Source organism: Salmo salar, chromosome 18 (assembly GCF_965601325.2).
Source record: "Salmo salar chromosome 18, fSalSal1, whole genome shotgun sequence".
In the NCBI taxonomy this organism is placed as follows: domain Eukaryota; kingdom Metazoa; phylum Chordata; class Actinopteri; order Salmoniformes; family Salmonidae; genus Salmo; species Salmo salar.
The window spans coordinates 16,649,354-16,672,730 of NC_138308.1; the positions used below are offsets into that span (position 1 = coordinate 16,649,354).

Consider the following 23,377-nt stretch of genomic DNA (forward strand, 5'->3'; position numbering starts at 1 on the left):
GACCACACAATCCCTTTTACTGCTCTATGAGCTCTGAGGTGTGAAAGGCATGCAGATGGAAAAGGGGATTTTTACAATCCATTTTCTCTTTCTCCCATACGCTTTGCTGTTGGTTTTGAGTTGACACTGAGGATCGGATACAATAATGTACGTTATTTCAACACCGACTGTTATTGTGGTCTCTCTTTGGTCTCTTTCACCCTACAATAACATTTCCTGAGAATTAATAAATCAATGTTCATTCTAACAATGACCAAATAACAGACCTAATAAAAGGATTAGCAGTAAACCCATAAAGGTATTTGCTCATTTGTCCTGTGTTGGCCCATGCTAATGTTATGTGGTTGCTTGCGATGTCATGCTGCAAGGGCCATGATCAGTAGGTATGAAATAGGCTAAGTGAAATGGGTGGGGAGGTACAGTATCACCTGATCTGAATATCGTGCTCTGTCAAGGATGTGTGTTTCAGAGCAGATCCCATGCTCCCTGGCAACCTAGCAATGCAAAGGGATTGGTCACGACACCTATTTGCTTTCTCTGATCCAAATTTGAAATTGGGTAAGGACTTACACCTTTTCTTTCATCCCCCTCTGTTCCTTTGTCATCGTCTTAACTACCGTCCGTCAAGGTGTAGCAGCTCTAACCCAACACGGCTGTTGTGTTGTTTTATCCTTACAAAAGTTCCCCCTCCCGTTGCACATGTCACAACAGCCCAGGAAGCTCATTTCCTGGTGTGAAATAGCTGCAGTGAAGGTGACACACAAGGCGCAGAGTAAATCTCTCTGGCATGGGCCTAGGCTGCCTCATAAATGTTGAATGGGGGAGCGCGAGGGTACGTGGCGTCGTGAATTATACACATTAGGAGCCAGGGATAATTTCCACACCACGCACGGCCTTGAACGAGACTAAACTGATAGGACGAAGCCAAAACACCTTTTCTCTTCTCCGCTGTCCATTTGTCTCTTTAATGTGTCTCCTCAAGGTCTGTGTTGCCGACCAATGGCCTCATGGTAATGGTCTGCAGGTGCACTGAGCTCTTATTGACCTCTTATTGACCTCTGGATGGTCTTCAATGGAGTTTTAGGAGTAGATGAGATGTGTCGTCTTTTGGTGCTAAAATACGATGTGGGGTGGTAGGTTTTGAGAACTTGAAAGATGTGAAACTTTTTTTTTTTTTACTCTGTTAACTGATAATAGCTTATTAAATCTATGCAAATTATTCTAGGTTTTAACTAAAATAGGTCTTCTTCTCATCCTTTTACCTCATCTTCTCTGCAGTAATGAAGTATGCGTCTCTGTTCTCTGAGGGAACCCTCCGGAACCTGTCCATCCAGTTCCACCTGGAATGTGGCTACACGTCTCTGACCTACTATGAGTACAACCCAGCCAAGGAGCACTTTCAACGGGCCAAGGAACTCTCTGGCCTAGATATGAACATGATAGGTAGGTACAGTAGGCTTGGACCAGTCTCAACATACAGTAACAGCTTGACTGTTTAGAAGGCCTACAGTTTTGGTCAGGGAAGTGTATGTATAACATGGTAATTGGATGAGGTCTTCGCTTCCCGCAGGTGCTCTGGGCAAACGGACTCGCTTCCAGCAGAACTTCCTTGCCCAGCTGATCCTGGATGTCAAGCGTAAGGAAGACATCCCAGCCCCTGAGCCAGAGAGTGAGCTGACCCTCTCCCCCACCCCACTGGCCAGCCTGCCCAAGGTAAGCACTCTACACCTTTCACCTTCACCCTCGCTCACATTGGGCGGCAAATCCAGTGTGATACTCAGTGTCACCAGCAGAGGGGGATCTCCACCCCTCAATAACCGATGTGATATTCTGTAGTGATGGAGGCCTTGGAAAATCAGGACGAAAGTGACTGCAGGGAGAATTCCCATTCTCTGTCTTTCCTCAGTGAGAAGTCGGTGGGGGTAGGTTTATTACATTCTAGAACGGCTGTTCGGCCTCATTTGTCAGGTCAGGCGTAGCCAGTGTCCATGCCGAGCTTGCCTTTGGCTTGGCGGAGGGGGAGGACAGAGGTTTTTTGTGGGCTATTTTCAGGAGACTCATTCCTCAAGCCACTCAAGTCAGATCCCGAGATACCTTTGTTTTGAAACTTTTTAATGTTCTTTTATGGCATGTTACCGGCAACCACATTACTTTCCCTTCGTTGGATAATGACCTTACCCTCTGAGACTCACAGTGCTGAGAATAGTCCAGTTGCCTTTAGGTTTCTACCATTTTACTGATTTATGCATATCCCATGGATGGGGTGTGCAGTGCAGAAAAGGGATATGTTGCGAATCCCTCCGTTTTGTGGGTCACTGAACATGGGTGCAGTGCTATGATGTCACTGAATCAAGGGTGACGACTAGAGCCCGACGATATAGGATTTTTGGGTCTGTTACCGATTTTTAGTTAGGCAAAAGTCACTGATCTACAGATATATCTGCCGATTAGGGATGTTAATTGGTTAACTGCCGAAAATACATTTGACCGTTCATGTTTATCGGTCTATAGGTTAATTTGCATCATTTGGTGGAATTAAATTGGCCCGTGTGTATTTTTGTTACTCATCATGCATTTTATTTATCACATGTGCACAGCATACAGAGCCTAGTTTGAGGAGCAGAATAGCCTACCACCTGTCAGACAGCGTGAGAGTGGCTCCTCATGAAGCCTGTAGGTTACTGGAGTGAAACCAGCTTTTGTAAGCCCAGTCACTGAGCAAGAAATGAAAATTCTAAATGCAATCTTGTTAAAAACGTTGGTTGCCACGATTTAAAAAATTTTGCTCTTTTTTCCCCCCAATCTCAACTCGTAAAGCGCGCCTCCCATTCGCCGTTCGGATGCGTGGGCTTTAGCCTGCCTACGGTAGACTATCGGCGCGTCCCCCACCACTCTGCAATGGGAGATTGAAGCGGTATAATTGTTTGACACCTGAACGGTTTACTTGACTTCAAATAATGAGGCATGTTTTACCTGGCTTCAAAGTAGCTATGCAAAAATCCATCCGTAGGAACGTGGAGGCAATTATTTTATAAAGACTTCCTCATGCCATTGTTCCATTGGTTTTCATATCAACTATCTTTCATTGTCCATAAGCCAAAGTGACAATCCTAGTCATATTAACAACCTATTATTGTAGTTGCTATTATGTTCCCCCTCTTTCTAAGTTTCTAATGGAGATTTTCATCTCTGTCACATATGGAACTGCTCGCGTGAGGTGCGCTGTTTAGGACTGTTTCCCACAAATTGCATTTTGGCAAATGTTTGAAAACTACAGGAGTTACATGGTCAATAATAGGCTATAGCCTTTTTCCTGGAAGACGATAGGCTTGCTATTGTTGCATGTTTCCATTAAGCTCTTAATGAAAAATGTCTGGTCCTTGTATGCATGCATGGTATCAGAGGAAGAAGGGAGAGGTTTCACTCGCCAAAATCTGTACAATGCGTTTCTATGGGCTTATTCTGGGCCCAAGCTTTCTCCTGCCTTCTCGCCTTGGGACGACTCCCGTTGTTAGGGCGGCAACATAAGCATGTCGTCATTATATACAGACCTCTGGTAGTATTTTCAGTTGGTCACGTCATTTTACTGTTTTAAAAAAAAAATGTAACTTTGTTGACCGGTTAATGACGGTCAGTTTTGTTGGCAGCAAAATTGACTGAAATTTCCATCCCTGCTGTTGGTGTTTTTTTTTTTATAAATTTTTTTTTTGAGGTGGAATGAATTCTTTATTTTTACACGTTGTTCTCCGAAGATTAACAGATGCACTAAATTATGATTTCTTAAAATAAATGTGATTTTACATATTTAGTTATTTGTGGTTATATAACCACCGAACAGTAATCATACCCTCTAAATACAAAACAGTTTTCCACATTAGGTACAACTTAAATATTTTTCTAGAAGAATGCAGACGTTTTTGTGCTGAAGCACATCAAGAACACAAATAAACAAGGACTGAATGAATTCAACTTTGTCTCAAAGTAAATCTGAAACTGCGCTGTTCACCAGTTCAAACTATGCAGTGAAATGCAGTAACATGCAGTTTGTAATGTCACCACTATATGTCAGCATTAGCATTTGTATTGAGTAGATTCACTACAGTGCTTTACAACAATCAAATGTCATGTAAAGAAACACTTTATGGCAACCCCGCAATGAAAGATTGTTCCGGCAAATACACGCTAGCTGTTCATTACGAAAACATTTTCTCATGAATGCAAACACATGGTTTGAATCATAGATCTACATCAACTGTCTTTCTTTTTGCAGATTGTGTATTTTGGGAAAAAAACAAATATGCCCACTAACATAATAGGCCCAGGCAGTAACTGTGTTATTTTTGTATCAAGGATGAGTTCACTTTGGCGCCAGTCCAGTGTCGGCACATAAGAACATAAAAAAGGCACATAAAAAAGTTTGCTTGCTAGCTAGGCTAACTACCTTACTGGCTAGACAAAGCTTAACTACATTGCTGGCTAGCCAGCTAATGTTAACCTCTTACATCTAGACGTTCCGCTAGCGGAACACCTGCTCCAATATCCAATGATAGGCGTGGCGCGAATTACAAATTCCTCAAAAATACAAAAACTTCAATTTTTCAAACATATGACTATTTCACAGCATTTTAAAGACAAGACTCTCCTTTATCTAACCACACTGTCCGATTTCAAAAAGGCTTTACAGCGAAAGCAAAACATTAGATTATGTCAGCAGAGTACCAAGCCAGAAATAATCAGACACCCATTTTTCAAGCTAGCATATAATGTCACAAAAACCCAGAAGACAGCTAAATGCAGCACTAACCTTTGATGATCTTCATCAGATGACAACCCTAGGACATTATGTTATACAATACATGCATGTTTTGTTCAATCAAGTTCATATTTATATCAAAAAACAGCTTTTTACATTAGCATGTGACGTTCAGAACTAGCATACCCCCCGCAAACTTCCGGGGAATTTGATAACAATTTACTAAATTACTCACGATAAACGTTCACAAAAAGCATAACAATTATTTTAAGAATTATAGCTACAGACCTCCTCTATGCACTCGATATGTCCGATTTTAAAATAGCTTTTTGGTGAAAGCACATTTTGCAATATTCTAAGTACATAGCCCAGCCATCACGGGCTAGCTATTTAGACACCCGGCAAGTTTAGCCTTCACCAAAATCAGATTTACTATTATAAAAGTTTGATTACCTTTTGTTGTCTTCGTCAGAATGCACTCCCAGGACTGCTACTTCAATAACAAATGTTGGTTTGGTCCAAAATAATCCATCGTTATATCCGAATAGCGGCGTTTTGTTCGTGCGTCCCAGACACTATCCGAAATGGTAAATCAGGGTCGTGCGCATGGCGCAATTCGTGACAAAAAAATTCTAAATATTCCATTACCGTACTTCGAAGCATGTCAACCGCTGTTTAAAATCAATTTTTATGCAATTTATCTCGTAAAAAAGCGATAATATTCCGACCGGGAATCTCCTTTTCGGCAAACAGAGGAAAAATCACAAAGACGGGGGCGGCCAGGGCACGCGCCTAAGCCCACAGTCCCTTGATCGGCCACTTGAGAAAGGCGATAATGTGTTTCAGCCTGGGGCTGGGATGACGACATTCAGGTTTTTCCCGGGCTCTGAGCGCCCATGGAAGACGTAGGAAGTGTCACGTTAGAGCAGAGATCCTTTGTAAAAGATAGAGATGGCAAAGAAGTTCAAGAAATGGTCAGACAGGCCACTTCCTGTAAAGGAATCTCTCAGGTTTTGACCTGCCATTTGAGTTCTGTTATACTCAGACACCATTCAAACAGTTTTAGAAACTTTGGAGTGTTTTCTATCCAAAGCCAATAATTATATGCATATTCTAGTTACTGGGCAGGAGTAGTAACCAGATTAAATCGGGTACGTTTTTTATCCAGCCGTGAAAATACTGCCCCCTAGCCATAACAGGTTAAGTAAGCATGTGATGAGTACAGGGCTGCTGGCTTGGTGAAGTGTACTTCTGATTATTTACTGATTTGAAATACGCTGTCGCTGGCTGTGGCAAGCTACTCAGCGTCAAACCGCCATGTCCACTCTCTCACGTCGTGACTTACGGGCTGAATGATGTTCAATGAGCAGCTTGTAGAACAGTTGAACAAAACAAAAAATTACTGCAAATGAGCAGACATATTTGTTTATTCTATGTACTGTATATAATAACAAATATTTCTGTGCAAGGCTGGTATCGGCTGATAATATCAGTCAACCTATTTATCGGTCGGGCTCTAGTGACGACAGGATGCTAGGTGATTGGCCAGCACGCCCGTGGAGCTGCTGTCGGTGCTGGAATGAGCCACGTACACAAAGGACCCCGAGAGAGTGGAAACAAGCTGCACTGTGCGCGCCTGTCAGCTCTGCATGAATCAGACCCCAGACCCACTGACTCTCTCGCACGCACACACACACACACACATCCTACCTGATCCTCCATATCCACTCTGCTCGTCACTGCAATGCACCTCAGCCCCAGGCTTCATGATCTGAGGAGACTCCTCTCGCCACAGATTTGCTCTCAAGTTCTCTGTTCTGAATTAGATGAAATGTGAAGCTACATAGTATGGTACACAGATATGTGATCCGGGTAGGCATTTCTTTCGCTATACTGTACATTTGAGATTTTAGTAATTTAGCAGACACTCTTATCCAGAGCATTTTACAATTAGTGAATTCATCTTAAGATACACTACATGACCAAAAGTGTGTGGACAACTGCTCATCGAACATCTCATTCCAAAATCATGGGCATTAATATGGAGTTGGTCCCCACTTTGCTGCTATAACAGCCTCCACTCTCCTGGGAAGGCTTTCCACTAGATGTTGGAACATTGCTATGGGGATTCCATTCAGCCACGAGCATTAGTGAGGCCTGGCTTGCAGTCGGCGTTCCAATTCATCACAAAAGTGTTCGATGGGGTTGAGGTCAGGGCTCTGTGCAGGCCAGGCAAGTTCTTCCTTGCCGATTTCGTCAAACCTTTTCTGTATGGACCTTGCTTTGTGCACGGGGGCATTGTCATACTGACCGGTAGCGTTCACCTGGCATCCGCCAAACCCAGATTCGTCCGTCGAGATGGTGAAGCGTTTCCACTGTTCCCGAGTCCAATGGCGGCGAGGTATTTAAGGTGCTCTTTAAATGTTTTCGGAAGATGGGCAGGGACTCTCCTGTCCTGACTTCAGGGGGAAGCTTGTTGCACCATTGGGATGCCAGGACAGAGAAGAGCTTTGACTAGGCTGTGCGGGAGCTACCCTCCCGTAGGGGAGGGAGTGCAAAGAGACCAAAGTTGGTGGAACGGAGTGCTCTGGTTGGGGATGTAGTATTTGAGAATAGCCTGAAGGTAAGGAGGGGCAGTAACCCCTTGCTGCTCCATAGGCAAGCACCAGGGTCTTGAAGATGATGTGAGCTTCGACTGGAAGCCAGTGGAGTGTGCTGTACAGTCTAGCCTTCATCCTTGAATCCATAGTCATTTTGAATGGGCCCCGAACTGCAATGTGTGAAGTGTGGAAGATTTTTTTTTTTTTTTGATGAACGATATTGATTTTTGTTTTCAATAGATTTTTGCTGAGATGTACAGCATGGAGGTTATTACTTAGAATGTAATGCTCATTGAATAACTATTGCCCTGCATTACCCTGACCTGAGCTATTTTTTACCATGAACCCTTTAACCTGTGCACAAGGATGAAGCATCTGAGCCCAGTAGATTGATTTGAAGATTAGAGAAAGCAGGCAGCTCTGTCATGGACATGGTGGTTTTATGATCCAGCAGCATCACGCGATGATCTGACACTCCTGTCCAGGGACATTCTCCAAGCCAAGCATGTGGGCCAGTCACCTGCTGACACTTCAGGGGCTAAGCTATCTTCTGCTGTCTGTCTATCTAATCCATCTGACTCTGTCATCATCTCAGCCCCATCTCTCCCTGCTAGAACAATCAAATATCCAGTCAGTAGAGCCACACAGCAGTGGAGAGCAGAGGTGAGGCAGACAGCGCCCAGCTGTTTAACTCTCACCCTGGGCCCAAACCGTGTCACTCCCCCCATGATGAAGTGCCTATTAGAGGCCCATGGCGTAGTGGGTTCACACACACATACATACACACACATACACACACATACACATACGTACATGCATACATACACGCATACATACATGCATACATACACGCATACATACATACACGCATACATACATACACGCATACATACATACACGCATACATACACGCATACATACATGCATACATACACACATACATACTAAAAAGTATGGCCAGTGGAAAGAGCCTCCACAAGCACAAGGGGCCCCGTGGTGGGTGTTTGAGACCCCAGTTTGGGCTGAACCCTACCCAACAATGTCAAGGGACAAAGGTGAAGGAGGGTGTTTGCTGAATGTCACAGACGCACTCACCAACATGCAGACTTTCCAGATGGAATGAGGGGGAGAGAAAGCAAAGGGGGCTGCTATTTTATATTGTTTAGCCCCTCTGACCGGTCTGTCTTCACCCTGTGATCCGTCTTGGTTTCCCTCGTATTTCATCCTATCTTCATTTCTCTATCCTGCTGGGGTTCTGCTTGTACCTATACTAAATCAGACTCCATCGGCCTCTCTGGTCCTGTTGCCAGTGGTGTGTGTAAGTTGGCGTGTGTCAAGTGTTTATGTCAAGATGGCTGACCTCCACTCTCAAGGGGAGACTTCACTCATTGTCCTCTTGAACATCTACTGTCAAAATGACAGTGGGCCACTTGTGTATGTAAACTTCTGACTTGAACTGTACATAGCGTTGTCCTACCAACATATTTTTCTGCATGACTTCCTATCGCATGATTCTCTTCCCAACAGCCAAATGGGCAGAACACATTACTCTGCAGCAGATTAAAAACCATCTAACCCTTTGACAGTGCTCCAGACTAACATTTTCCCCAGTGCCAACAACTTTTTGAGTTGGTGTCACCAGCCCACGATTTTGGTTGCACATTTTATTTTTTTAATATCACAGCGTCACACAATATAATTTATCATTCATCTCATGAAGTCATTCAGTGCTTTAGACTGGGTAATAAACTACCGATATGGTAGGCTATTCAATAAATAAGTTGTTTCATCTAACGTGTCCAAGCAGGAATTCATAGTAAAGCAACCTAATCCAAAGACTGTCATGAATTGTGAGTTCACAATAAGGTATTATGTTTTACTGTTAAAATAGGGCTCCAGATTTTTCTCAATTTTGTTGATCAATTTTCCTACATTATTATGTGTGCTAATATCATAGGCTTATGCATTTTGGGGCTTATTCACCACATGAGGAAGTGAAAACTCAAAACACAGATAGCTTGCTAACAGTAAGTATAATGCCCACTGCTAGTAGCCATGTATTAATCTAACAGTAAATGTTATGTCATTAAAAAAACATTGCAGTTGTATCCTACTATCCTATGCACTCGCAATGGCCGGTTTGCCCGCAATTGTTCATTTTTCACACTTCGTATCTTAAAGCCATATCAAATATCTTTTGTTGTAAAATAGTTGTTTTTGAGCTCAATAATAGATCAATTAAACCCGGCCCGCCACAGGAGTTGCTATATGAGTCGGTGGAGCGCGGTGGGACAAGTACATCCCAGCCAGCCAAACCCTCCCCTAACCCTGATGACGCTGGGCCAATTGTGCGTCGCCTCGTGGGTCTCCAGGTCGCGGCCGGCTTCGAAACAATCTGGGATCAAACCGCAAAGGGAAATCTTACCCCTACAGTATACAATGACATTCTAGATGATTCTGTGCTTCCAACTTTGCGGCCCTTTCCTGTTTCAGCATGACAATGCCCCTGTGCACAAAGCGAGGTCCATATAGAAATGGTTTGTCGAGATCAGTGTAGGATCGCACAAAATCAGTGCCCAACCGCACTAATGCTCTTGTGGCTGAATGGAAGCAAGTCCCTGCAGCAATGTTCCAACATCTAGTGGAAAGCCTTCCCAGAAGAGTGGAGGATGTTATAGCAGCAAAGGGAGGACCAACTCTATGTTAATGCCCATGATTTTGGAACAAGATTTTTGACGAGTAGGTGTCCACATTCTTTTGGTCATGCACTGTATATTGTAATCAAAGTTATAATTTAAAGTGTTTTTAGTAGTGGTCTGATAGGTTGTAGCAAACTACTTGCTAGCATTATCAATCTGTTATTAGCCTACCTATATATTGGGATGATGTGCTTTCAGATGTCTCTTGAGGTCATATCGCATGGAAATGTTGCATTCGGTCTACACTAAGTAAAATGGCTCTAAACATCGCCCTCTTTTCAACCAGGAGCTTTCACCACTGGGAGAGTACCCATTTCATGTGCCTTATTTGCATCAATGATTTGTTGCCGCCAAATTGCAAATAATACTGAAAAGATCTCAATCATTCAACTCTTATATAGTCGACTTACTAGTCAGATTTTAGTAATTTAGTCTCATTATCCTCAACCCAAATGAAAAATATTTATTTTAGTTTGTTTTTCTGGGTCTATTTAGTCAGTTATCGTCTCTTCAATTGCCACTGAAAGAAGAGGTGTTTGACTAATTGCTGTCACTATTTTAGTTGATGAAATTAACACAGTACTGGACATTCCATACAATGACTGATCCTACGTCGTCCTGTCTGGTGGGGATCCTGCTTGCTCCCGGGCTCTGCTTCTCAGACCACTAATGCTCTCATTACAGGCTAAGGGGGGTAAATGGGCTCAATCAAGCCCATCATTAGCCAGAGCTCACTGGCTGGCTGGAATGGAGAGACCGAGAGAAAGCACCACACAACATAGGCAGCAGGGTGAGACCCCAGTTGCAATTGACCCTGTCTTCCTCTGAGATAAGACCTTCTCAATGGCATGAAAATGGTGGCATGAACATACAATACTCTTATACCATGAAATACTTACTTTCAATCTGAGCTGAGGAATGCCACAACCCTGTATGTGAAATGTAAGAACCAATGACTGCGTGAGAGGTATGTGCATGGTACCAATACTCTAAATACTGTATTTAAGTAAGTGTACCCACACAGTATTACTGTAATAGCGTGCGCTAAGCGTAGACACAACCTTTCTGTGTACTTTGATCAATTGCCAAGTCTACGTTGTAATATGCAGACAAAAAAGGAATTAGGATTCATTCTTCAACAAAAGCAGGTTCCTGAATTGTGACGTGTTCTTTCTGTCCTGTGGAACATTGCGTGTCATGCACCATTTGAGGAGGGTTTCAGTCAGAGAAATACAGATAAAGTAGAGGCACTTGATGCAAAAAGACAATCTGGGATTAAGCTCCAGATTTGCCACAGATGGTTGGTTCTTTTATCGGCTGGTGAGGGAAAGCAGACGGAGGTAAAACGATTAGGAGAACATCACAGGGAAGGGGGGAATTACAAGAGGGAAAGCAAATGGAACAACTTTTGGTTTTGAACATTTAACTGTCTCTGATATCTGGAGTGGATGCAGGTGAATGCATGATAAAACCAGCACTGAGCCAGGCAGCCGTCCTGTAGAAGGCTTACTTTGGTGGGTTGACCTTTGTTTTCCTAAGTGTGGGTCCGTGTGCATAACCATGGGTGTGTGTTCTGACCCAGACACCTGGCGGACAGGTGCAGCCCGTGACGCAGGGCATCGTTAGCTTCCTCTTTCAAAGGGCCACAGGGAACCAGGAACTCTGGATGGACTTCCAAACCCTTCAAGATGGTGCCATTTTCCTGGGTGTTCCTGACAGTTAAACCCTACACTGTTTATGCTGGCCTAAGAATTTGGGTGGTGAGCTGTTGGACTTTTTCAGTGTTTTTTTTGCTTATGTGTGTGCCTTAGACTTGTTTACAAGTCAAGAAATTGCCCAAAACACACATCCCCTTTTTGTTTACTGTGATTCCAGTTCACAGTAATCATGAGCTCTGATAAAGATGATAGGGGTATGTTTGCGTGGTTGGGTGAGTGCATCCATGTGTTCACAAGCTGTGCATGGTAGCAGACTTTCTTCTTTCTCCTGGAACCAAATCTAAATGGGCCAGCCACATTCCAATTACATAAGACAAAAAAAAGAGGAAAGTAACCTCGAGATGCAGAGAGTTAAGGATGATAAAGGGGAGTCCGAGGGGGGAGAAGTGTGAGAGGAGTGCTTTTTGACCGGAGGAAGTAACCATCACTCCCCTGGAAAAGTAATCTCTCTCTCAAAAAAAAGCCCTGCCTCAACTTTCACTCCCAACTCCATGAATCCATCAGTTTTAGTCACTGACGGTGGAGAACCACTTAAAAGGACTGCCTTACCTTTCTATGGTTGCCTGCCTGCGGTCATAATATGCTATTATTTGAAGGATGTGCTAGTAACCCCTTGCTGAGCTGTCTGGTATGTGTTTGGCCCAACAGGACCATGACCTCAGTGATGACACTGTGTTGAACCAGATCAACCTTGCTGAGCCTGGACAGTACCAGATGCCGGACCTCAGCGGGGAGGAGCAGGCCGTCATCTTGGGAGTCTGGTAAGACGAAACACTATAAACTAGTTAAGTCAGTCACCTAACTGATTTACACTTGCAGGGTTAGACTAGTAGTATTCAAAGTAGTACTCAAGAAATAAGCAACACAAAATCATCTTAAAAATCATAACTATGATTTGTGTCTATGGGCATGACTCTTCTAGTCAATTTAGAGCAGGGCTGTCAAGCATCCAGGCCGGATGGGGTTTGAGTAAAAAAAATAAAAATATATATTTTTAGCATATTTTTACAGCAAGGATATACATTTTCAGTGCGGCCCTCCGGACCTCGTTGAAGACCGAATGCGGTGCCCAGGGCAGAATTAGTTTGACAGCCCTGGTCTAGAGTATAGTATGTTTTTGAATATTGCATAGTCAAGTGGTCGATTTAGTCTTTGTTATTAACTTATAACACACTATGCCACTGTAACGGACATGAGTCAGCATGGTTGCTTATGGTCACGTGATGATAGCTCCGCCTGCGAACTTCAAAACCAGTGTCTGCCTTTGGACCAAAAGGGAATTTCCTCTTGGTCTCACGATCTAACACATTGGTTGCTCCTGTGAGAGACCCGGGTTCATACACTACCCATAATGCAATGCGCCACCCACCCAGTTGGTTTTGATAGTATGCCCTGGATGGCTAAACACCGTTGTAATTCTAGCTGAAGTATCTGGTTATAAAAAGTGGTTTGTCATTCATCAAGGAACGAACACGACATCACCATGTAAACACATCACACGCCGGCCAGCTCAATTAATATAACCCAAATGGTCAATAAAGGTCACTAACAGTCTCAATGGTCAATATCAAGACTGTTCCATTGTGAGACTAGATGTCAAGGGCTAGGTGGCCATTTTGTGTGGAATACAGTTAACCTTATTGATACTACAAGGACCAAATGATGAACATACCCATTACCTACGTCATCAATAGCAATCAAGATGTCTGGCTAAAATAAGGATGTCTGTCGAACACAATCCTTCAACGGTGATACATAAGCAACCCCGTCATCCTGTTATGGCCCACTGATATAGTGGAATATATTTAAGCTTAGTCAAGGAGAAGGGTTAGCCAAGGTTTTCCATTTATTAAACCAGACACTTAAACCAGACACTAACATGATCAGTAAAAAAGATGTGCCACTCAAGTGGCAGGCGAGGGATGGGATGAAGGGACGGAGAGGTCATGTGAAGGTCTACAGAGGAGGTAGTTTTGTTCTCAAGGGTGCGCTGGGAGGCCCGGTGATTGACGACAGTGGGCCGAACTTCTGTCCCCGTTTTCACTGCTTCACCGACTGGAAAGATGGTCTGCTGGCTCTACCACTTTATTATAAACTTTTTTTTTTGTCTGCCTTGTTGCCCGTGTTAGATTCCTTTTTTTTCTTAAAGTCTGGTTGTCGGGGCCCCAGCCAAAGGACCTTTTTTACGAGTATGGTTTTTCAGTACTTTTGGAATAGGCCTCTCCCCCAACAGGGGAGAGGCCTATTCCAAATAAATGTAATACATTTAATTAAACTTTACCAGCAATGTTAAGATCTTTTTAAAGATACCTTTTTATTATTTAACTGGATTATGACAGCTCTTAACAGTATATCACTGTTACTATTGCTTCATTTCATTGCAGGTTTTCATGCTTTTTAGGTTGCTATTTTCTTTTTCCATTTAGGATCTGTTTTCCCGAAGCCTCCATCTGATATGGTTGCTACAGAGTGATGCCTTTGCTCCTTGCTCCTGGCGTTTTCTATGCTTTTCTCCCCCTCCTGAGAGGTGTCAAAATGAGGCGATGGTGAGGCCAGCAGACTCTCTCCTCCTCCGTCTGTCTCTCTCTTTGCTTAGGAGTGAGTCAGAGGGATTTCAGAGTTCAGGGAGTGCTCTCACTCTCCGCCTCTCCTCCAAGCTCACTGTGACAGATGCCAAGAGCATGAGCGGCACAGGAAGGGACAAAGAAGGGTATGGGTGGGGGGAGGTGGAGTGAGAGAAGGGTAAACCAAGGGAGGGGAAAAGGGGTAGGTAAAGTAAAGGGAGAAAGGGTGAGAAAATGAAATGTAGAGAGGGGACGAGATTATTGTAGAGGGAACACTGTGGTCCAACTTCATTAGCTCTCATTGTATATCTGTTGTGCGATAGGGTGCCCCCCCCCCGAGCATGGTGGGTGGTACTCTTCCCCCCCCCCCCCCCTTCTGCTTTGTGTCCTCTTTTGGTACTCTGGTGCTTTGCCCCTCTCCTACTATCTGCTCCAGGGGTGAACCTCGGGGCTGTATTAACCACACCTCTGCCTTGGGTTGGACAAAGCGGGAGTATCAGGTGTTACTCATTACTCCTCTTCACCACTTGGCCCTCATCAATGTTACAATTGTTTCTCCTCACAAATTCCATCTCTCTGTAAATTCCCTGTGCTTATCTAGAGACGGTCGTATCAAAGAGCACCGTTTCCTTCTGCAGTTTCTCTTCATCTCCCTCCCTCCACTGGGCTAGGACCTAGAGGAGACTCCTGGCACATAGGAGCTCAAAGACCCTATAGTGCAGAGTCAGTGTACATGTTGTGGGCACACAACCAACCCAGCTACACGTCATCCTCTGGGGCCACATTTTGATGTCGCTCTTTAATTGGGCATGTGTGAGAAGTCTGGTTAAAGTCTTCATCTCGCCTCGCGCCTGTTAAGTGACTAAATTGTAGGCGTGGAATAATTAGCCAACATAATTCCGCTGGGCTGCGATATAAATGGATTGACTGATCGTTGAAAATGGATTAACCGCTGATCTCAGGAGGGGGTTGGTGTGGGTCATGGGAGGGGGTAGCACACCAGCTTCCCAGCTTATCTGTAACGGAATACTACACCCGAAAACCTGTCGCCATGGTTAATCATTACTTAAACTCCCTGGAATTCTGTGCCATGCAGTTTTGGGGTAAGAGAAACCATCCTTTTGTGATTTGAATAGCAGACATGTCATCTTTTTGAGTTTTCCCCTTTAGTCTGCTGAATGTCCAAGGATGCTTCCCACAACTCCCCTCTCTCTGTGGTCCAGTGACCATGCAGAACTGCTGAGAGGTTTTCAAAGCGCTTTTTAAAACGTCACCTACAGTACCTGCATAACACTCAATGTGTATCCCGCTACTCTTCAACCCTCCAACATGACCCTAACCAAATCACTTTGTTGTCAAGAGGGATTTTTGTGCATGTTTAGGGTGTAGCCGTGGAAAGGAGAGGCGAATTAGCCACAAAACAATGGTGTGTGAAATTAGTCTTGGCTGGAGTCGGTCTAAATGTGGATGTCAAAGTCAAGTGAATTCTGCGCGGTAGCACTTAGGCCTGTTTGCAGCTGCGCACACACACTGACACATCCACACACACCCTCTTTAACGGCATCTGGTCAAACATCCCAGAGGGGAAAATAGCAGAGTGTGAAGGTGATAGTTTTAGTTGAGGAACCATTATAGCCAGATTGAATGTCTGGGCTGTAATCTTTGACTGGGTTCAACGTGGAATATCAATGTTTTGGTGAACACTCCGTATTTTTCATGGGGTGGAAAAGCAAGAGCGAAAGTTAGTGAAATCATTGTAAAACACCCAACTCCAATATATATGCTTAATATAGTGCACCGATGCCGTGTTTGTAACAAATGCTTTCCTCCCCGATACTTTTTAGAGTTTTGTTGCCATTCCTCTGACCTGATAGGTTGCACAGGAAAAAAGGCCATATCTATGCACCAAGTCAAACAGCACAGATTCAATAGTATTAACGTGTGCTTTCATCACACACACACCAGTCTATACACAAGCTCGCACTCACATACTTGACACTGCACTTGTGTAGAGTATTGGGAGTGTACCACTTCCAGCCCTGTGCTCTTCCTCTCCCCTACCATTCCCAGGCGTAATATATCAGCGAGTTCACGCCGCTCCACTGAGCTTTGGGAATGTGACCCAGTCTGGATTATCCCTTCTCTTCCCTGGACTTGGGTTACTGCCATTCCTGGGGGCCTGGCAACTCCCAGTCACACCCCCTACAACCACCTGCCGGCAAAAAAAACGAAGGAACTAGATGTCAATGGCGCTGGCTGGTATTGGTTTCTCTACATACTGTATGACATTACACGGAATGACTGCACCAGCCTGGCCAAAACCCACTGTTGCCATTCTCCATCCACCTCCTACCCATTATGGACCTGTGGACTACAGGCCTGGTGCCAGAAAACAATTACGGACTGCAATTCTGTCATCAAATCCGTGTTTGTAGATCCCCCGTTAGTCAGAAAACCAGGGCCAGATCTTTCCTGTTTGAAATTATTCAGTGACTATTCTAAAAGGTTTTAAAAATAATGGCCGTTAAAGATCTGTCCTTCATAACTGGGGAGTAAATGTAACTTTTTTTAATTAACAAACTGTTCTCATAGAATTTGGCGCAGCACCATTACATTTTCAGAAATTGTAAGTGTAATCAAAAAAGTTCACAATCAACCAAAGGACTAAATAGGTGAAATTGCTTGATTTCTTTGGTTAAATCGAATAATGTGGAAGAGGAAACCATAACAGCTGTTCAAAAGGAATGAAATATGTAAATATTTTTAGCTGGTTTGGCGTGGGACGTGATTTATCATATAAAAAATTCCTCTAAGTGACCGTATTCATTTAGTACTACTGAAGAGTTCCAAGAGAACCCTGCGAACTCTGTGGCTTTTCCACAGGTCACTCCACACACACACACAGAGAGAGATGGACAGCTCTCACCTGGCAGACTATGCTCAACTATGTTTAAGTGGGAAAATAATAAACACAATTTGTAAAGGAGTGCTGGTTATTATTGAATCTAATTTTCCTGAAATCAAAATCCTCTTTGGTCTGGAAAACAGACTCCCTTAACACCCCCAACTTGACTGCTCCCCTCCTGCCAAAACCTGCTCCGGTTTTGTAGCTGGCCACAGAAGTTTCCATTCAGGCTTCGGTTTTCTACCTTTTACGGGTGCATCTCAGTAGTCTAAAATGGCTGCTTGACAAGTGAAAACTAATTCTTGGTAGCCATTCTCCAGATTGCTTTCATTTAGCTTGTGTTTTCAGATCAGTAAAATGAAGGAGAGTAAACCACTCTCTGGCCCTCTGCCATGTCTAGGTCACAATGTGTGTTGTACCCATGGGAGTATTGTCCACCTGCCTAATGCTGATTGGCCAGGCAGGCACATGGCTGAGGGATTGCAAAACCACTCTGAACTGTTAATCAAAAAGAACAAACACAATTAATTCTGAAACCAATCGCCCCTCAGACGGTGCAGTGATGTACATGTAACTGCCAAAATAAAGGAAACACCAACATAGTGTCATAGTTGGGCGTTGGATCACCATGAGCCGCCAAAACAGCTTCAGTTCGCCTTGGCAGAAGTTCTTGTGTCTGGAACTTTATTGGAGGGATGCAACACTGTTCTTCCACGAGTAATTCCCTCATTTGGTGTTTTGTTGATGGTGGTGGAAAACGCTGTATCAGGCGCCGCTCCAGAATCTCCCATCAGTGTTCAATTGGGTAGAGATCTGGTCACTAAGAGACAAACACACACACATCCTTTAAACCCCCATGCTCCTTTGAGATCTCTTCTTCCAGCCATGGTAGCCAAAAGAATTGGCAACTGGGCATTTTTATACATGACCCTAAGCATAATGGGGTGTTAATTGCTTAATTAACTCAGGAACCACACCTGTGTGGAAGCACCTGCTTTCAATATACTTTGTATTCCTTTATTTTGGCAGTTAACTGTAGATGAATGCTCTCATAGACTCCGGGACAATGAAAGCCCTTTCTATCATAGCACAGGCAATTCTGTCTAATGGCCAATGCACTGATGGGTCGTCAACGAAATGAACAATAGCACTTGACTGTTAATAAATCAATACATAGGGAAACAAATCACGTTGCAACATCAATGTACGGGAGAACACTGCAATCACTTGGGGGAAGGCAGAGACGGGCTTGTATCCGATTTATAACTTCATGTTTATTAGTGTGTCATGTCTCTGTTTTGCAGCACTGATTTCCAGAAAAACAACCCAATCCATAAGCTGACTGAAGAAGAGCTCCTGGCCTTCACCTCAGTAAGTCCTGTCTCACCATTAGTTTTAGCACTTCCTCTGAAATGTTGTGAATGTCCTCAACTAAGAAACCTTGCTCCCCGTCTTCTAAATGGGACATTTTAGCTTTGAGCGGTCCACCACTTAAACCACAGCAAAAGTTTCATTTTAAGTCCCTTACGTATTTGGTTCCGAGTGAGGGGAGGGCGCGAGAGTCACAGAATTATCGCAATCTAAAATATGTTGGAGGCTAGTGAGAGGAGGAGCATGCAGACTTGTCTGTTATTGTCAACCTCCCTCTCTTCTTCCCTTTCTCCTTCCCTCCCTTCCTAATGCGGGAGTCATGTCCCCTCTCTCATCTCACTATTTCCTCTTAATTCATCCCTTCCCCTCAGCGGGCACTAGCCCCCCACCCCTCAGTGCTCTGCACTGGCAATCTCCAGCATTCTCTATATACGGTTTGTGTTATGGCAGACTGATGCCAAATACTTCCCTCAACATTTACACCTTCAATGCATTGTACCAGCTCCTTGTACACTACCTATGCTCTTACGTGTACTCTAGCTTTCTCTTTTGCTCCCCCAGCCCTGTCCTCTCCCCCCAGCCCTGTGTCTGAGAGGTACGTAGCTGCAGGTGTGTGCTGCTTTGGCTCTCTGTTCTCATCTGTGTTTCACCGCAGGGAGTTGTAAAGGAGAAGAACACAAGGGCCGTGCCTTGGCTGCTTTTGTTGTCATGGCAAGTTAATGTTTCCCCCCTTTTTTTTTGGTCCACTGGCAAGGCAAATCACAGAAGTGTGTGTGTTTTTCTGTTTGGAATCAAAGGATGTGGCAGGCATCAAGGCCTCAAGTTGCTGCTTCAATCATATCGTTTCCACATGGAACTCATCAGACCTGCTTTCTCCCTCTTTCTCTGTCCATCTGTTCTTCCTGCACTTTTACAGCAAAATAAAGATGTATATTTTCCTTAGAATAATGATGCCATCAAAAAGAAGAAATCGTAGCATTAAACAAGTTGCGTCAATGACCTTGAGGCAAGTAGGGTTTGATATGCTTGTCGACCTGCACTGTGTCCTGAAGTAACATTTGTGATTAGTCTTGCTATGCCATCACTCTTTCGGCATACCCATAGTGCACCGTACCAAAAAAGCAGCTCGGGACCAAAATATATTTACGGCAAATAGCAGGTCAACATTCAAGTTCCTTCATTGCGATGTCCTAACACCCACCTTGCTGCAATGTTGTCCACTATATTCCACTGAATTGCTGTTTTGGACCCATTGCAATGCAAAAGCAATGTCTGCAGTGTAGTGTTCTTGTATTCACTGTAAGTAATATACAGTATTATCCATTTCATTATTTTGTTTAGCAGACTAAGGGCTTTTGTAAAGTACTACCTTCTGCCTATATTTGATGCCATTCATAATTCACGACTCTTCGTCTCATAATGAATTACCTTCTCAAATGTATATGGATGTGATTTATACCTATGGCTATGTATCTGTTTCTAAATCTCCATCTCCATCTCCCTTTTACCTCTGTCAGTTTACATGTACTATATATTACATGCAGTCAGTCTACATGCAGGAACTTCGTCCTCTATCCCTTTTCTTAATGCTCTGACTGTGCAGTGGAAGTGAGACTATCATTTACCTCTATGGGATCATTTGCTCTGCTATTGTTTGGGCTTGTCTTTGGTTTAATTTCCCCAGCTTTCCTTCATGTATTTCTAAATTATTCCCTTTCCCTTCACCACAGCAACAGAAAGGCGTTTGCACTCATTAGGAGTCCTCCATTGCCTATTATCTGGGGAAAAAAGCACTGCTAACTCGGACCTGATTGAAGCATGATATCTCTATATCCTTGGGATGGGGAGAAGGGGCCCCAGTCTCTGGAGTTTGGCACTGAGCCTCTGCACTAAGGAGAATGTCTTAAACAAACAGGGGTTGATGCCATCTCTCAGCTTTACGTCTTGGAAGTGAATGGTATTATTACTGGAGCGGCTGCCAGAAGATACCTTATCCAGACTGAGGCTGCAGCATCCCACCCACCGTCTGAACCCGTAACCTCCCTCTACCACCACTCCACTCTGCAGCCCCAGGCTCAGGTGGATGCATGGTTGTCCCATTGTGATGGGAAGCGATACTAATCCTGAAATTATCCCAAGCACTGCAGAGAACAGGGATGGGTGCGGTTTCTCACAGCTGTGGTTTTCCATTGCTGTAACTCTGGATGTTTTGCAGTTTTGGCATATGTTTCAAAGTCAAGTCAAACTCCTTTTTTCAACACCCATAAGCTTGTTCTGAGATGTTCCCCCACTTCAGAGACGTCATGTTAAGTAATCAGATAGCCTAGTTGGCCGGCCGAGCGAGTAGCCTTTGGAAGAGCTCTGTGAGGGTAGGGTCTATTCAGGGCAAAGACTGCTCTGGGCGGAAGAAACGTGACGGACAGGAAATTAAAAGCAAAATAAATAAAATAAAACAATTCTATTGAGGCTGACCCAGATACTGGCATCACCTGGAGCCAAATCTCTTTTTTGCCGTTAAAGCTCGGTCTCTGGGGAAAAAATCACTTTCTGAGATCTGTGAATTTAAACATTTGCTTCCTCTGAATGTGCGCTGGCACATCTCAGCATCTGTATACTGGGCGACTCTTCTAGCCAGGCAGGGTAGAAAGGCAAGTCAAGTTCGGGGATTGTGTGTGTCCCAAAGCTCTGGTGCTACCATCACTAGCATGTTTACATTGGCCTGGCAAATATTAAAGAGCCTTCTCACTTTTCGGTACGTTTTCTTCCCATGTGTAAACCAGGTAAAAAGTAGTGGATATCCGACTCCCTCTCTATACCAGTGGATTTAAACCTGTGGTCCGCGGGGGTACTGCAGGTGGTCCGCACATTTTTTAAAAACGTTTCTTTCCCCCCTCAGACACAAGTTGAGTATACACTGTGTATAAAACATTTAATAACACCTTCTTAATATTGAGTTGCACCCCCCCTCAGAACCAGGCTCAATTTGTCAGGGCATGGACAGTGTCGAAAGTGTTCCACAGGGAGGCTGGCTAATGTTGACTTCAATGCTCGAATGCGCCTGGCACCTACAACCATACCCCGTTCAAAGGCACTTAAATATTTTGTCTTGCCCATTCACCCTCTGAGACAAACCATGTCTCAATTGTCTAAAGGCTTTTGGAGTGCCAATTTATCTTACCATGGCAAACTACTATGTAAAAATAGCCTACATAAAGACAACAAATATAAACATTGCAGCCTGCAGGTAGAAAATATCCTGATACAAAATAAATTACATTGGCTACGCATCGCCTCTCTGCAAGGAACCTGAAACATTGTATCAACTATCAACTTTGTCCAGCCTGAATTGCACTATCAAACTTGCAACATTGTATAAAATATTCTGTACCCTCAGTTTCCCGCTCCGGACAGACACAGCTGTAGGCTATTTGCTCAAGGGATAAAAAGTAATCGGGTAGGCCTATTTTGACGTTTCCACAGGATCCCTTTCACAATGAGTGGTTATCGAGGGAGAGAGCTGGAAAGATTTTTGAAATAGTCTACATTGGTTAGCCTACAATTAAGGTGTGGATTATTTTGCTCTTCACTTGCGGTCACGTTGTACAGCGCCATATTTTCCTAACGGAAACCCTGAGGGATTCATTTTGAATTTCTTGGAATAGAAACACCATAATATTAATCAAATTAAGCTACATTTCTTACAATCAATCCCATATACTATGTTCTTACAAAAAAAGTTGAAAATTCTCTCATACAACCAATATTAAAAACAGTCAAATGCTTCTCAAAGATGCCCTTTGGTGGTCAAACTTGCACTAGCATTACTGGAAACAATGGCTGTAACTTAAATAACGTGCCAAAGAATTTTGCTGCAGCCCGCAAGCTGTGCTGCAATACGACACAACTTTTATTGGAAGAACCACTGAATTGTCATTCTCAATGGATGTAAAAATAGACGTTTGCTTGCTGTTTGAGGTGAAGAAAAAATTACTTTGAGAAGGTACACAGTTCATTAGTGGTGCTGGTGAGTTACGACTATCAGATCCCCAAATGGGCACATTTATAGGCCAACGTTTGCGCCCAAGCCAGGTAGCCTAGGTCTACTTCTATGCGTAATCAGGTGCGCGTCCTTACTCAACAGTGACTGGAGCGCTACAAACAAAAGACAATTAATTCATAAATTGACAACTTGTAAATGGAATTGAAATACACCAAAACGTGTTTCTCACAACTGTAGCCTAGGTTGTGCGCTCTGCGACCAAGTGTCCACTCTGACAATGACAACTGTAAAAGACTGTAATAATAATATATTGGACGTCTTAACAGAAATTACGGTAACCAGACTAACATTGTAGATTAGAAATGATGGGAATGAATGGTAAATGTACTACTGGTGATACTGGTGTGCCATCCCTGCGGCCTCTGCAATGGATCAGTCCCCTCTGACAGGCATGAATCAAGACATGCCATCATTTTTTAAAATTATTTCTTTTTTACCGCTCGACTAAAAAAATCTTGGTCAACTAACAGCCTATTGACCAAACAATTGACCAGTCGACTAAATGGGTTCAGCACTATTACATTCACTGATAAAATGGAGTCTTAATTTGACCGCTAAGATATTTTGTTAAATTCTGCACCTCCACGAATGGTGGTCATAACTTTTGTGGGTTATTTGGTAGTTCCTGGAACCGGTTCCGGGAACTACCAAATAACCCACAAATGGAAACCCTTTTCAAGGGCATTTGACATTTCTATCCAAATGTT

At 43.6% G+C, this 23,377-nt stretch overlaps 1 protein-coding gene across 2 annotated transcripts in view; it reads left to right on the forward strand.

Moving 5' to 3' along the window:
- The window catches only part of ttc27 (tetratricopeptide repeat domain 27), a 136,709-nt gene that overhangs the window by 39,748 nt on the left and 73,584 nt on the right, over nt 1–23,377 (forward strand). For both annotated transcript variants that reach the window (XM_014154511.3, XM_014154512.3), the window contains exons 6-9: nt 1,279–1,443; nt 1,571–1,713; nt 12,419–12,531; nt 18,544–18,610. In XM_014154511.3, coding sequence (XP_014009986.2) covers nt 1,279–1,443; nt 1,571–1,713; nt 12,419–12,531; nt 18,544–18,610 — 488 coding nt within the window. The remainder of the gene's footprint in view (nt 1–1,278; nt 1,444–1,570; nt 1,714–12,418; nt 12,532–18,543; nt 18,611–23,377) is intronic.